Genomic DNA, 14057 nt, shown 5'->3' on the forward strand with positions numbered 1-14057 from the left:
CGCGCGTTAACTGCTAAAACAAATCGAATGTAAACAGTTGCGACTTCACGCTCATTGGAGGCAATTTGTTGTTATGAAGCACTGCATAGTCTTCCTAAAGCCTTTGACACATTTTCAATCGGCAGACGCTTGCATGATCACTTGTGTCGTCGCTGTACATGGCGCATTTCCTTTGCAATTAATTTTCGTTTCTTTCTCTCGTTTATGTTTTATTGTTGAAGTATTATTCTGCAGTAGCGGGATACAGTAATATCCCTTGTTAGTGTGTCGGTTCTTACTAGTCAAAATTACAAAAATGTAACTGAAAACTAAAACAATGAAAAATTCCCGGAATTCTAAAAATATCCCGAGTTTTTCCCGGTTTTCTCCCGGATGAAAAAAATCCCGGGTTTTTCCCGGATCTCCCGGTTGTCCCGGGTCGTAGACACCATGTAATATATTTTTGGATACACAAGGCACATGTAACGACTGGAACTCTCCAGGATAGTTTCCAGTGTCCAGTGCAGCAGGTAGTACCCATAAGAGATTGCTACATGAGGTACAACTATGGATGAGCTGCTCACTAACCCAGATTGCAGACAGTGCGCGGTGAGTCAATGTCTTTAAGCTGAACTGGGGGTAAGGTTACTCGCGTCCATGACATACCCTAAGTCACATGTGCCTCCTGGGTGGTGCTAAGTGAGTAACAACAGGATGAGACTGAACTGCCCGAAAAGGCCTTCCAGTCATAGAATGCAGAGAAACAACCAAAAAGTCCTTCTCAGGACACACAAGTTCGTAGAATTGGACCATCTATTCGTATATGCCAACTTAACATCGAAGGAATAAGCAGGTCGAAACGTGACTATCTATCCAAACTATCGAAAAACCATGCAGTCAACATCATTGCACTCCAAGAAACAGACACAGCAGACGATCAACAGATAAGGAGCAGAGAGGAAATACCAGGATATAACTAATAGCCTCAAATAGCCATCTAAAGTTGCACTTTACGTCAAGCACAATACGAAAAATTATCAGGTAGTTTCAGTGAGCAGCGAAAATGATATTTTCACTATTTCAGCAAATATTTATAGTGTAACAATAGTCAATGTCGACAAGCCTCCCGGAGTAAACTGGCCTACTTCTCATCTACCATCTCAGCTGCATCCATCTCTATTCCTGGGCAACTTCAACAGCCATCATAATCTATGGGGATATTGTGAAAATGACAGTAATGGTGAAGCTCTTTGTGAATAGATGGAAACCGTAAACTTGGAAGTAGTTTTTGATACCAAGGATCCACCTACCTTTCACTCAGGACATTGGAACAGAGGATATACACCTGATCTGTGCTTCACAACTCAGCTTCACAGCACCCATACCCAGATATGTCGCTCAATACTTAAAGATTCCTGCCGCCCCCCCCCCCCCCCCCCACCCCCTACCCCACAGTCAGCACAGACGTATTATTTTAGAGACTGGAATATGTGTAACCCTTGTGCAGTCGCATCCGAAACCAAGGTGGAATTTCAAGTAAGCTAACTGGACTGAATTCAGAAAACAAATAGATAACAATATCAGATTTGAGCCAATACACAGTAACTACAGTCAGTTTATAGGCATAATTAAAGGAGCAGCCAGACAATTTATCCCTAGAGGCTACCGTAAAGAATATACTCCTGGCTGGAAGGAGGACAGTGAAAAATTGCTTGAAGAATATGAAGAAAATCCAACTGTTAGCAAAGCTACGGATCTCCTGCAGTCACTTGATGAGAATAGGAAGAAGATCTGGCATGAAACTGTCGAATCATTCGACCACACACATTCAAGTTGTAAAGCTCGGTCTGTTATCAGAAAACTGGATGCAACAAACTCAGCACCGGTAAGAACTAAAACTGCCATCAAGCTGAATGATTTTGCCAAACATCTAATCTCAAATTCCAAGAGCCCAAAGGATAAGCAGGGTGTATACGCAGACAAGGAAAAAAAATTCCCGGATTTTTCCTGGATTTCCCGGTTAAAAATACACTTTCTCCTGGATGAAAACACACTTTTTCCGTGTTATTAAGTGACAGTACACTTTTCCTCGGAACTGTAAAACTCATCAATCCTTTGAATGGTTATGTTTTTATACATGGGTGTAGAGTTTCCTGGCACTTTAGAAAACAAAACTTAGCGAAGAAAACACCTTTTGGAAAGATTTTTTATCTGCAGCAACATGTACACTGCATATTGTCATGTTTCAAATTCCACCAAACACCGCATGTTACTTTCCGAACCATTGTAATTGAGAATGTGATGCGCTTTTGTAAGCCAGGTCGTGTCACGTGGTAATGCCAGCCGAAGACATTGGATATTCAGACTGCAGGACACGTGACATCACTTAAGTAGTGTGGATACACAAACATGAAAAGTTAATGTTTTAAATTAATGTACATAGTGTTGCTACAAGAAAAGCAAAGCTTTCACATATAGTATTTGGCTCTAAGGTTAATAAGCTGCAAGAGAAGCTAAGCTTTCATATATAATGTTGATATTTTTGTGCGTGTTACACTTTAAGATATATCACACAAAAGGGCCATCAAAATTTTTAGCAGAGTCCAGTGACTTGTCCTCAGTTTTCCACAAATAAATTAGCTACCGCAGAGGAGAAATAGCTTCCCGTAGCACTACATCAATTTGCTCATAATAACGACATGAATGTCTGATCTTCTGGGCACGAAATACTTCTAAATGGCTCATCATCAAATGCTCTGTGATTTATGAAATTCATCATACATTCTCGCACATAGTTCAACTTTGAAAGTAACGCTTTTCAAACCACCATTTGCAATATTTTGCCGCGACCTGTTAGAAATAGGTTTGTTTCAGTAGTCGTCAGACAAAGCCAGATAAGAGGTGCCACTGCGCTTTGGCAGCTCCTATGACATCGGAAGCCAGTATGTTCGTATGTGTAAAACATTAAAAGATCTTACATTATGTCATAAAGGAAAAAAGACATCAGAGGATACTCTAAGAGCATCAGAATTTCATGAACCATACTAAAATGGCACATTTAAAATGCATATTTAAAGAGCACATTCGTATGTCCAGTTTCCCAATGAAGTAGGCCTCGACCTGATATTAAGCTTTTCAGAGTGGGTTTGGGATGTAAATTTTCTTGGAGCAGCAGTACTATATTAACTCATTTTTGATTCTTTATTATGGCACAATGCCACACGTGCTAGAAGATGAAAACATGCACTTGAAACGCAGCAAGCAGTTGAAATTAGCCAACAGTGTGTAACCAAACACTTTGTTTCAAACACATTGACTGCCTCAGCGTAAAAGATTAATAAAAACCAAATTTCTTTAGCAAACCAACAAAAATAACTTAATTGTTCTACAAGGCGTTTAACGCATGGCTGTCAGAAAAGTGGAAATAAAATAAAATCTGAAACTAATAACGTATATTAGCCTTCCATAATTATATGAATGTATTTTAATTAACTTGATAGCTCCCGGCCACAGAAATCCATTTTGTTATCATTTGACATGAGTGCAGTAAATGAAGAGGAAACAGCAAAATCACTAAATGTAAAAACGGGTCACGTGGAGACTACACACTTCCCCACTCTAACTCAGACTGCTCTGCGCATCAGCCTCGGATCTACGACATTTCCAAACCAGGACAATACTAAGATAGTGGCACCCCCTGCCCCCTCCCAGCCCCCATCCCTCGAGCATTTAAGTTATGTCAAAAATTAAAAAAAATATATATAATTTTCAAAAACATGTTTATTTTCTAGGGCACATCTTTCTGAAGGGTCTGATACATATAACATATATTTTCATGGAAATGTAAGACATGTTATTTGGTCTTAAGTGTGCCAGAGTGCAGTGCTACCCCTCTTCACACAGCATTCTTCTATCACATGTCACTGTATTTCGCACCGAGGAATTGAAACGTGTATATTTTGTACTGGATGCCATCAAACTATATTCAGGACAGTGGAAATTAAAATGTCCTGTGATGCTTCTCCTGCTCCCAGTCGCCCAGTTTCACATCCTGTCCCTCTTTTTTAAAAAAATAACCACACCCACTCGTAATTAATACTCAATGGGGTTATTTGTAAATGGGAGAACAAGAACTTTTCAGAAAATTTGCACTCTTCATTGCCTGTTATCTAATAACTTTCTGTTTCGGGTGACATAAAATTAAATATAGGATACATAAAACCAATAAAGACAAGAGACAAGCAATACAGTACACATTTCTTCAATGCTTAGCTCCTAGCATTGTTTTCTCTCTAATCTTGCTACAGTTTTACACGGCGCGCTTTCCTTTCTGCGACAGAATCTATTACCTCATCAAAGTTCGTCAAACGTTTTGCTACATGAAAAATCAAAATATCGTTGTCTAATACTGCGTAAGCTGTTAATACAAATAGTACCCAAGACTGGTGTGGTTTCTTGATCTCATTACGTCTATTTTGTCACTGTCTGCTAGATAAAAACAAAATAGGCCTTTCTAACACTACAGAAATTGTAACACACATCAAATAAACATGACTGTTTTCGCACAAATTGTCATTTTTATGACACGACAGAATATAATTCACGAAGACCAACATAAAATGCCTATTAGACCTACTAAAAGCAAAAAGCTTTATGTTAGAAAATAGTTTCACATTTCGTTCATATGCTCCAGTGTCTCGAGCGTGAGATCGAAAAGTAGTAGTATGAGATTTTTATATAAATTTGGAATCCTCATATTCTTCCCTAATTTGTGTGATCCCTGTTTCTTCTCCTTCCTCGTTCTAACAAACAATTTTGTCATCATTAATTCTGGAACTATTTCTGCCTTTGTCAAAACTTATTCGCCGGTTAACTTCACTAACCCTGCCAGAATCACCGGTTTAGTTATCCCTGATTATTCTCTGGTTAGGCATTGTTATGTTCGTACAAACCATTTTCCGCAGTACTTCCAGAATAGAACTTAAGCAGTTGCTAGACGGGGACTGTACAACTGACTTTTACTAGTGTAGCGATCTGGCTAAAAATTTTCTGACAAAATTTCATTTTCCTGGATACACCGAGAAGGTAATATGTAACCTTCCTTACCTGTCATTCTTGTTAGTCGATTATTTCCACTCTGGTAGTCTGAATCTATGGATTTCCCTAGTAATTCAAACAATGCTCATCGTTCGCAAACCCAAACAACAACATAATCAGAGTGTGATTTGCGTTCACTCATTCGGCTTTACTCCGCTCAGCTTGTGTAGCCAGGTCCCCTTTTGCCTGCAGTAAACTTTATTTCTAGATGCGATGAGGATTCCCCCAACAGAGGCATAATGTACACTACGCACGCATTCAAAAATCAACTTACGATTCTTCTTCTTCTTTTTACTGTCGGACCAAACTGCTGACGTCATCGGTCACTTGGCTTACACTACTTAATATAACTTAAACTAACTTATGCTAAGGACAGCACATACACCCGTGCCCGAGGGAGGATTCGAACCTCTGACGGGAGGAACCACGTGGACCGTGACAAGTTGCCTCAGACCGCACGACTACCATGTGGGGCTTAAGATTCATTCAGAAATCAACTTACAGAGTGTGTTCAAAAACCAACAGGGATGTGCATCAAAATCATATGAGTACTCGATAGACCAACATCCACTGGATGCTAGGTACTTTGTGAAACAGGTTTTTTTTTTTCTCTTCAAGAATATGAATTTGGCGCTAAAACGAATCTAATGTAAACAGTTGTGACGTCACGCTCATCGGAGGCAATTTGTTGTTATGAAGCATTGCATAGTCTTCCTAAAGCCTTTGACACATTTTGCTGTTGGCAAACGCTTGTATGAGCACTTCATTTTGTTGTTGTATATGGCACATTTCCTTTGCAGTTTATGTTTTATTTTATTTTTTTTCCTTGTTCACATTTTATTGTTGCATTATTATTCTAAGGTAGCGGGATACAGCAATATCCTTTGTTACAGTATCGATTCTTACCAGTCAAAATTACAAAAATTTAACTGAAAACTAAAACAACGAAAAATTTCCAGAATGCTAAAAAATTCCCGGTTTTCTCCCAGGTCGGATAAACCCTGATAAGCACACAAGAAGGGAAATCAAAACCCAGCTCAACGCCAAGAAAAGAGCAGCCCCAAATTCCTCTAAATTTTCCAATCCATTCGATGAAGAGGAAGTAAGAGATGCGATCAGAAACATGAAAGTTGGGAAGGCAGCTGGATTCAATGGGATGTACCCTTAATTTCTAACACACTGTGGACCAGCACCTATCATATGGCTTTCTAACTTCTTCTCAGACATTCTCTCCACTGGAAATCTCCCACCATTATTCAAGAAAACCAAGCTAATAGCTGAACTAAAGACCCAATAAAAGTAGGAAGTTACTGCCCAATAGCCCTGTTAAGTGTTACTTACAAACTACTTGAACAACTCATCTACAACTGGATCTATGAAACAATTAATAAACAAATACCCATAGAACAAGCTGGATTCAGGCCTGGTAGAGGCTGTAATGACCAAGTGTTTGCATTAACAACCCGTATTGAAAATGGATATAAGGAGACAGGCGCAAGCATAGCTGCTTCCTTGGATCTATCCGCTGCCTACGACACTGTATGGCGAGAAGGCCTTCTCTTAAAATTTGTGAACATCATTCAGTGTTGGAAACTCACAAACCTACTGAGCAAGATGCTACGCAACAGACTTTTCGAGATTTACTCTGATAACGACAGGAGCAAAGTCTTCAAATTAAGTGACGGACTACCTCAAGGATCTGTACTGGCCACTCTCCTTTTCAACTTGTACCTTTATGACCTGCCATCCACAACCTCAAGGAAATTCATATATGCTGATGAAATCTGTTTGGCAAACCAGAGCTCCAGTTTCACCACTGCTGAAAGCACATTCACTGCCTACATGGAAATCCTGGACACACACTTCAGGAAATGGTGCCTCTGCCTAAACCCTCAGGAAACTGTTACTTCAGCATTCCACATACGGAACAGACACTCTGACTATAAACCAGAAGTTAAACTCCAAGGACAAACCTTACAGTACCGCAGCACTCCAAAGTTCCAAAGTACCTCGAAATGACACTTGATAGGTCCCTAACTTTCCGACATCTCTCCAACGTGGCCGCAAAATTGAAGACCCGTAATAATATCATTCAGAAGCTTGCTGGCACCTCCTGAGGTTGCAATGCTCAAACCCTAAGAGCAACTGCGTTGGCACTATCATACTCTGTCACTGAATACTGTTGCCCAACATGGATGAACAGTGCTCACTGTAGCAAGACAGATGTGCAACTCAACCAGACAATGCGACTTATTACAGGCTGCATATGTAGCACTCAAACTGCATGGCTACCAGTTTTAAGTAACATCCAACCTCCAGCTCTACGAAGATCAGATGCTCTCCTGAAGATCTGGAGAAACATTCAGAAGAACCCTCAGCTACCTGTACACAGTGATAATAGCAGAACATCAGCATCTGAAGTCAAGAAAACCACCTTGGCGAACTGCACGTCATCTTGAAGCCTCCGACTTTAACATCAACGAAGTATGGAGAAGTCAATAGGAATAATTGTCAGTGTTCAACGGTCACCTGGTTGAAAAGCCTTCCATGCGAGTTCCAGGTTTCACACTCTCCAGATACCAGTGGAGAGCTATCAACAACCGCATCCGAACAGGACGAGGGAACTACTGATATCTAAAGCACAAATGGGGCTGGGCAAAAATCTCCAGATTGTGACTGTGGAGCTGCCCTGCAAACAATAAATCACATTGTTGGTGAATGCCCGAAACGAGCCTTCAGGGGATCAATAAATGACATCCACCATGCATCACCTGAAGGGCTCAACTGGATCAACAGATTGGACTTAGAAATCTAAGAACTTGTGTAATGTGTACATAATTAAGTATAATACTTTGGACATTCTTACACTGTATACTCTTAAAATTACGTACTTAAGTCAAGCTCTGTATCGTCATACGATAAATAAAGAAATAAATAATTTTACAAATGTCTGCTTGTGTCTGTGTATATGCGGATGGATGTGTGTGCGTGAGCGCGCGCAAGTAATACCTGTCCTTTTTCCCCCCTAAGGTAAGTCTTTCCGCTCCCGGGATTGGAATGACTCCTTACCCTCTCCCTTAAAACCCACATCCTTTCGTCTTTCCCTCTCCTTCCCTGTTTCCTGACGAAGCAACCGTTTGTTGCGAAAGCTTGAATTTTGTGTGTATGTTTGTGTTTGTTTGTGTGTCTATCGACCTGCCAGCGCTTTTGTTTGGTAAGTCTCATCATCTTTGTTTTTAGAAATAAATAATAAGCTGAACCAAATGTAAACAGTGGTTAAAGTCATGGCAAGGATTGTTCTATTTGTCTTTGTGTCATATATGACACATAAATGTTGCGGCTAGATGTGAGATATGGTGATAGTGTAGACATGATACCTGAGCAGTCTGTTAAAGGAGTGCAGAGAACATAGCAGAACGTCAGAATAGACTTTGAACACAGGTTGATAATTTGCGCAAGATGCAAGCAAATTAGAGATCACACAGAAACTCTGGCTTCTGAGATCGGAAGTGCCTAAGGTGGTTCTCCAACATCACAGAGACAGTGTTTTCACATGTGTAAGCTACTGCACGATGACCATGAACATACTCTCACCTCCACAGAGCCACCTACGGCTAATGGTGGTTTACTGAGTGACAGACTATCACTGATTTGAATGTGGGGCATCCCAGATTTCCCAGTTAAAAATATCTTTTTCTTGGGCGAAAATACACTATACCCTGGATGAAAGTAGATTTTTCTCCATGTTATGTGACAACATACTTTCCCTCGGAACTGTAAAACTTATCAATCCTTTGAATGATATAGGTTTTATACATCGGTATAGAACTTCCCAGCACTTTAGGCAACAAAATCTAGCAGAAAACACAATGTGTTTTGGAAAGATCTTTGATGCGCAGCAACATGTACATGGCATATTTTCGTATTACGAATATATAAATATGAATTCCACCAAATACAGCTTGGTGGTTTCTGAAGGACTAAAACGGAGAGTGTGATGTGCTTTTGTCAGTCAATCATAGTTCATATCATGCGATCTTGCCAGCGAATAACAGCACATATTCAGAGGAGAAAACACAAAATGTAGTCAGCCAATAGTAACATGACTTAAGTAGCACAAACACACATATAGGAAGAGTTAATTGTTTTAATTAATATACATACAGCATAGCTACAAGAAAAGCTAAGCTTTCACATACAATACTGGTCTTTTCTGGCATGTTAGCCTTTAAGATGTATAAACACAAATGTGCTGTAAAATTTTAAATAATGTCATAAATGGCTGATCCTCAAAATATTAGTTCTGAATGAGAGTCAAACACTGTCAGATAAATTCATCATCAGACATTCTCACACTTAACACCTTCATCTTGCGTAAAAGGAAATTTACTTTCAATGAAGCACTTCTCAAACCACCATTCCACCTGTTAGAAATTTAATTAGTTGTGGTGCCACACTCATCAACAGCAGTCTGTCGTTATACAGTCTTGCATAGTTTTCGTCCTAAAGCCTTTGATACATTTTGCTGTCAGCAGATGCTTGCATGTGCACAGTGTTTTGTTGTAAATTGTGCAAATTTTTAGCAACTAAAGTTTTATTTTGGTGTTGTTCTCTCATTTATGTTCTATTGCTGCAGTATTCCGCAGTGGCGGGCCAAAGTAAAATTCTTTGCTAGTGTATCAGTTCTAACCAGTCAAAATTACAAAAAATTAACTGTAAACTAAAGAAACTAGAAAAACCCTGGAATTCAAAAAAAAATTCCTGCATTTCCTCCGACTTCCCATGATACAGCCTGCCCGCTGTCCTAAATGGGGTTATAATAGTGAGATTCCACTATATTTGCACGTGACTTGACTGAAAAAGTAAAAGGACACCTTCATCCAAACACTTTTAGGTAGACTAGGTAACCTAGGACTGGCACATCTGTTGGATACATGTACCGCACTGTGTGAACGGCATTCAGGTATTCTAAGCAAGTGAGGTGATCTCTTCTGCTGCAGTACCCATTAAGGCTGTGAGTACTTCTACTTTACACATGTTGAACCTTTTCTGAAAGTGGATTTCCAGCATGACCAATGAAAACTGCAGAGCAGCTGAACATATTTCCCAGCCTAGCACCCAATGGCAAGGTTATCAGCACCCTGACATTTATTAAAACAATCGAATGTGGGTAAGAACTAAAATTGTCGTACATACATGCACTCTAAATGACCGCACACTATCGCACAGGCACTCTCACATGCACTAAAACCAGTGAGGAGGGAAGATAGCTAATCAAGAAAGAAAAACAGAATGAAATCAAGACACAGAAGAGCTAAAAGAACAACACAGGGAAATGAGACTGGCTGACCACTTACAAAAAGCTTGGTGAGCCAGCCACCCTGTTGACACATTAAAAATATCTCCCCAAAATCTTGTTAAAAACATGGGAAAATTCACAAAACTTTAAAACGCGAACTACATCTGTTTGATTACACAAAATAGACTGCAGATCCACCGGCAAATCACTGCAGTCTGCTGATCAGCAAATAAAATGCAGTCTAATAAAATGTGGCACACCGTGATCTGCATGCCACAGTGTACTTTTGTCACTTAATTATAGTTGGCACTTAAGATAATGTACAATAAAACAATATTTTCCTCTATTACTGTGTCAAATCTAAAATAATTTTGAGGCTCACAGTCAGCAGACCATTTTCAAAGCATGACAACTGCCACAATGACACTACCAAAATGGCTCTCAGTTGGCTAATGTTTAAGGCTTGGTGAAACAAGGAATGAGCTGTTGCAGTTGTAGAAAGTGCAAGCAGGGCTCAGTATTCCAGTTACTAAATAACACTTGCTTTGAGTGTGCCAGCTGCTGTGCACTACTCAAGTGCACTGATGCTTTGTTGTGTTACATTGGAAACAGTGGACAATTTAAGCATAACACTAAAAGTTATGAATGGAAAAACTCTGTTTCAAGGTATGAAATGTCAAGTTAACAAGTAATTTTAATGCTACTATAATAACCACAATGACAGTTATCTCTAACTTTGTGATCTGTTTGCCATATGTAGGACTCAAAGCATTTTGTCAGTTGTGGATAATTGTAAAGCCTTTTCTATGATTTAGTGTGTGACGAAGCAAGCTGGGATTTTTTTTCTTCCCCTTTTGTTTTGCCATCTGCCACCTTAAAATTCATTTTTTCACTTTTAACTACTTACCATTAACATAAATTAGTATAATGTGCATTTTCATAAAAGAGAAAGGTTGACCCTTAGTTTTGAAGACTATAACACCAGATCTAATTTTGGGCTTAGTTTTATGTAGGTGAGATGATGATGTTTGGTGTGTGGGGCACTCAACAGCGTGGTTATCAGCGCCCGTACAATTACCCAATCTTTGCTCAGTCCAATTGCGCCACTTTCCTGGATGATGATGATGAAATGAGGAGGACAACACAAACACCCAGTCATCTCGAGGCAGGTGAAAATCCCTGACCCCGCCGGGAATCGAACCCGGGACCCCGTGCTCGGGAAGCGAGAACGCTACCGCGAGACCACGAGCGGCGGACATATTTTATGTAGGTAATTGATTCTCTGATTCATTTTGACTATTCCTAGATGGTATCTTTTGTTATAGGGTGAAACCAGTAATTGTTTCGTTCTATTGTTGACATATAAACAAATATAAATTCTCTACTAATTATAAGCATTTGGAGGAACAACTAATGGTATTCTTAAGGGAGTTTTGTCAAAAGTATTGTTTGCATAATGATATACGTTAATTTCATCATTTAAACAAATAATTCAGCCTAAATCTTGTAACAGAAGAAACTTTTAAAAGGAACGAATTTTTTGATGTATTCAGTTAATTTAATGAGTTATGTTTTAACTGTAATTTCTGTAAATTTAACTTCGAACAACATGTAGTTTCAGCACCTCCTATCTTGAGGATATATAAGGGCCCAATTTTTGGTGCCAAGACAGTCAGTCCACGGCCGAGTTTCAGACACTGAACCTGTATTGGTTAGATCAACAACAATGCATCCGTGAAATAAGTGTAACACAATTAGGCCGTGTGTTAAAGCTGCATACATACCTCTCTATTCTTCAAGAACTATGAACTTTGTGGTTAGGTGTTCACTGCTCGTATATGTTCAACAGGAAATTATTGTAGCAGCATGTCGAGATTTGCCTGCAAACTATTAATGAGGCTTATGGAAAGTTAAAATAATAGTGCACTGGCCATATATAACTGTGTATTATTGCGCGGTTGTGAACAGGGAAAGTAAACTACTGTGAAACACAACTGTGCACCTGTTGGCTACATTATTTAAGGTAGTCAGTGTTGTACTTCCACAACCCATTTTTAAGCTAATATCACATCGACACCGAGGACAACAAACAATGAAATAAATAAAGAAGGTGAACCATAACAAGTGCTCAATCGCATGGAATAGGGTAACTACGGATATACAAGAAACAGCATGGAGAATTACAGACAGGTGTAGAGCAGCAGGCCTTCTGACTTCAGAGAGAAGAACAGAACTCAGATCAATAATTTGAAATTTCATGCATGAATTATGGTGTTAGCAACTTTTATTCAGACTACACTAACTTGGTTTGGTTTAAGTTCTCAGCATCACCCAAGTTTTCAAAAGGCAAGTCATCCATCTAGACTAGAGGTATACTTTGCACTAAAATGCATAGCATTGGGTGCTTCCCACTGTAGCACTTATAAGGGTTTCTTCCCCACTCATTTGTGTGAGGAGTGTGTGTATTTTAGACATTTATTTAATAATATGGTAAATAAATGGCAAAGCGTATCACTTTGCTAAAAACACAATTATAAGAGTCAACATCAGGGCAAATTGAGAGGGGAAAGACATTATAGAACACAGATGGCTTGCAATAAAATGGCATATAATACACACGTCTATCTCGAAGTTCTTTTAGTCAGAGTAAAAAAGGTACTGGTAAGCACATCATCAGAAAGGAAAGCAATGGTGATGGAAGGAATGCTGCTTTGGCCTTTGTGTCTCAGTTATTGAGATTACCACACGAAAATAAATTATGGCAGAGTAAAAAATATTTTAAAAACCAAATAACTTGTTTTTGTATTTCCTCTTTATTTTTAAGTTCTAAGATTTAGGTAAGTCATTCGTCAATATCAAAGATAACATTTTTTTTTTAATTTTCATAATTTTTGTTTCTTGTAATAAACTCAAAAATAATGTATGTAATATTTTCAGAATATACTGAAACATTTAGTTTTCAAGGCTGCAACAATCTACTTACTACTCATTTCTCAGTTTCATAATCTTGTTTGGAACAATCCCAAATTATGCCATTTTCAAAGCTAAGTTTCACAGATGAAAATTATTAAGTTAAAACCTCACCCACCAAACTCTCTTCAAGTTTCTGCAAGCAATAATTGTGGATTTTGCCCCTCACATGGTTACCTAATGACAGGTTTAAATATCATACAATAAATCCTAAAGAAAAGCAATGAAAACAGATACAATAATAAAACTAGCAATCCGAACAGGAATAGTAAAAAATGTTTAAATTTAACAGATATGAGTTACAGTTTTTTAGCAAATAAAAATTTTCAATTAGTATTAAGTGGAATATTAAATACAGACATAAATATAGGCCACTTTTTGAAACATTCAAGCTACTCTCAAAGAAGAAAACTTCTTACACTTACCATCTGAGTATGACGTAGGCTTTAACTTTTCTTTTTCCTCAGGTTCAGCAAAACTTTCCTGAAAAATATATAAGCAACACATTCTTATATCTATATGTCAAATCTGATCCTACAGAAATTAATAATTAATGGTTTTGACTTCAATCATAGTAATGGTAACAGATGTGTTTGACATACCCTATCAGTCCAAAACATTTCCAGACGGGACTATTAAAAATTAGAGCAAAAAAGTTAAGATGGTGATTTTACTGTTTCAGGTATTCTACACAGCCCCTTACATTTGAGTA

General features: G+C 38.6%; 1 protein-coding gene across 8 annotated transcripts in view; it reads right to left on the reverse strand.

The window, feature by feature from the left end:
- Window positions 1-14057, reverse strand: part of LOC126187649 (longitudinals lacking protein, isoforms H/M/V-like) — a 166523-nt gene that overhangs the window by 43515 nt on the left and 108951 nt on the right. For all 8 annotated transcript variants that reach the window (XM_049928861.1, XM_049928870.1, XM_049928888.1 and 5 more), the window contains one exon: window positions 13771-13828. In XM_049928861.1, coding sequence (XP_049784818.1) covers window positions 13771-13828 — 58 coding nt within the window. The remainder of the gene's footprint in view (window positions 1-13770; window positions 13829-14057) is intronic.

Source organism: Schistocerca cancellata, chromosome 1 (genome assembly GCF_023864275.1).
Source record: "Schistocerca cancellata isolate TAMUIC-IGC-003103 chromosome 1, iqSchCanc2.1, whole genome shotgun sequence".
Lineage (NCBI taxonomy): Eukaryota > Metazoa > Arthropoda > Insecta > Orthoptera > Acrididae > Schistocerca > Schistocerca cancellata.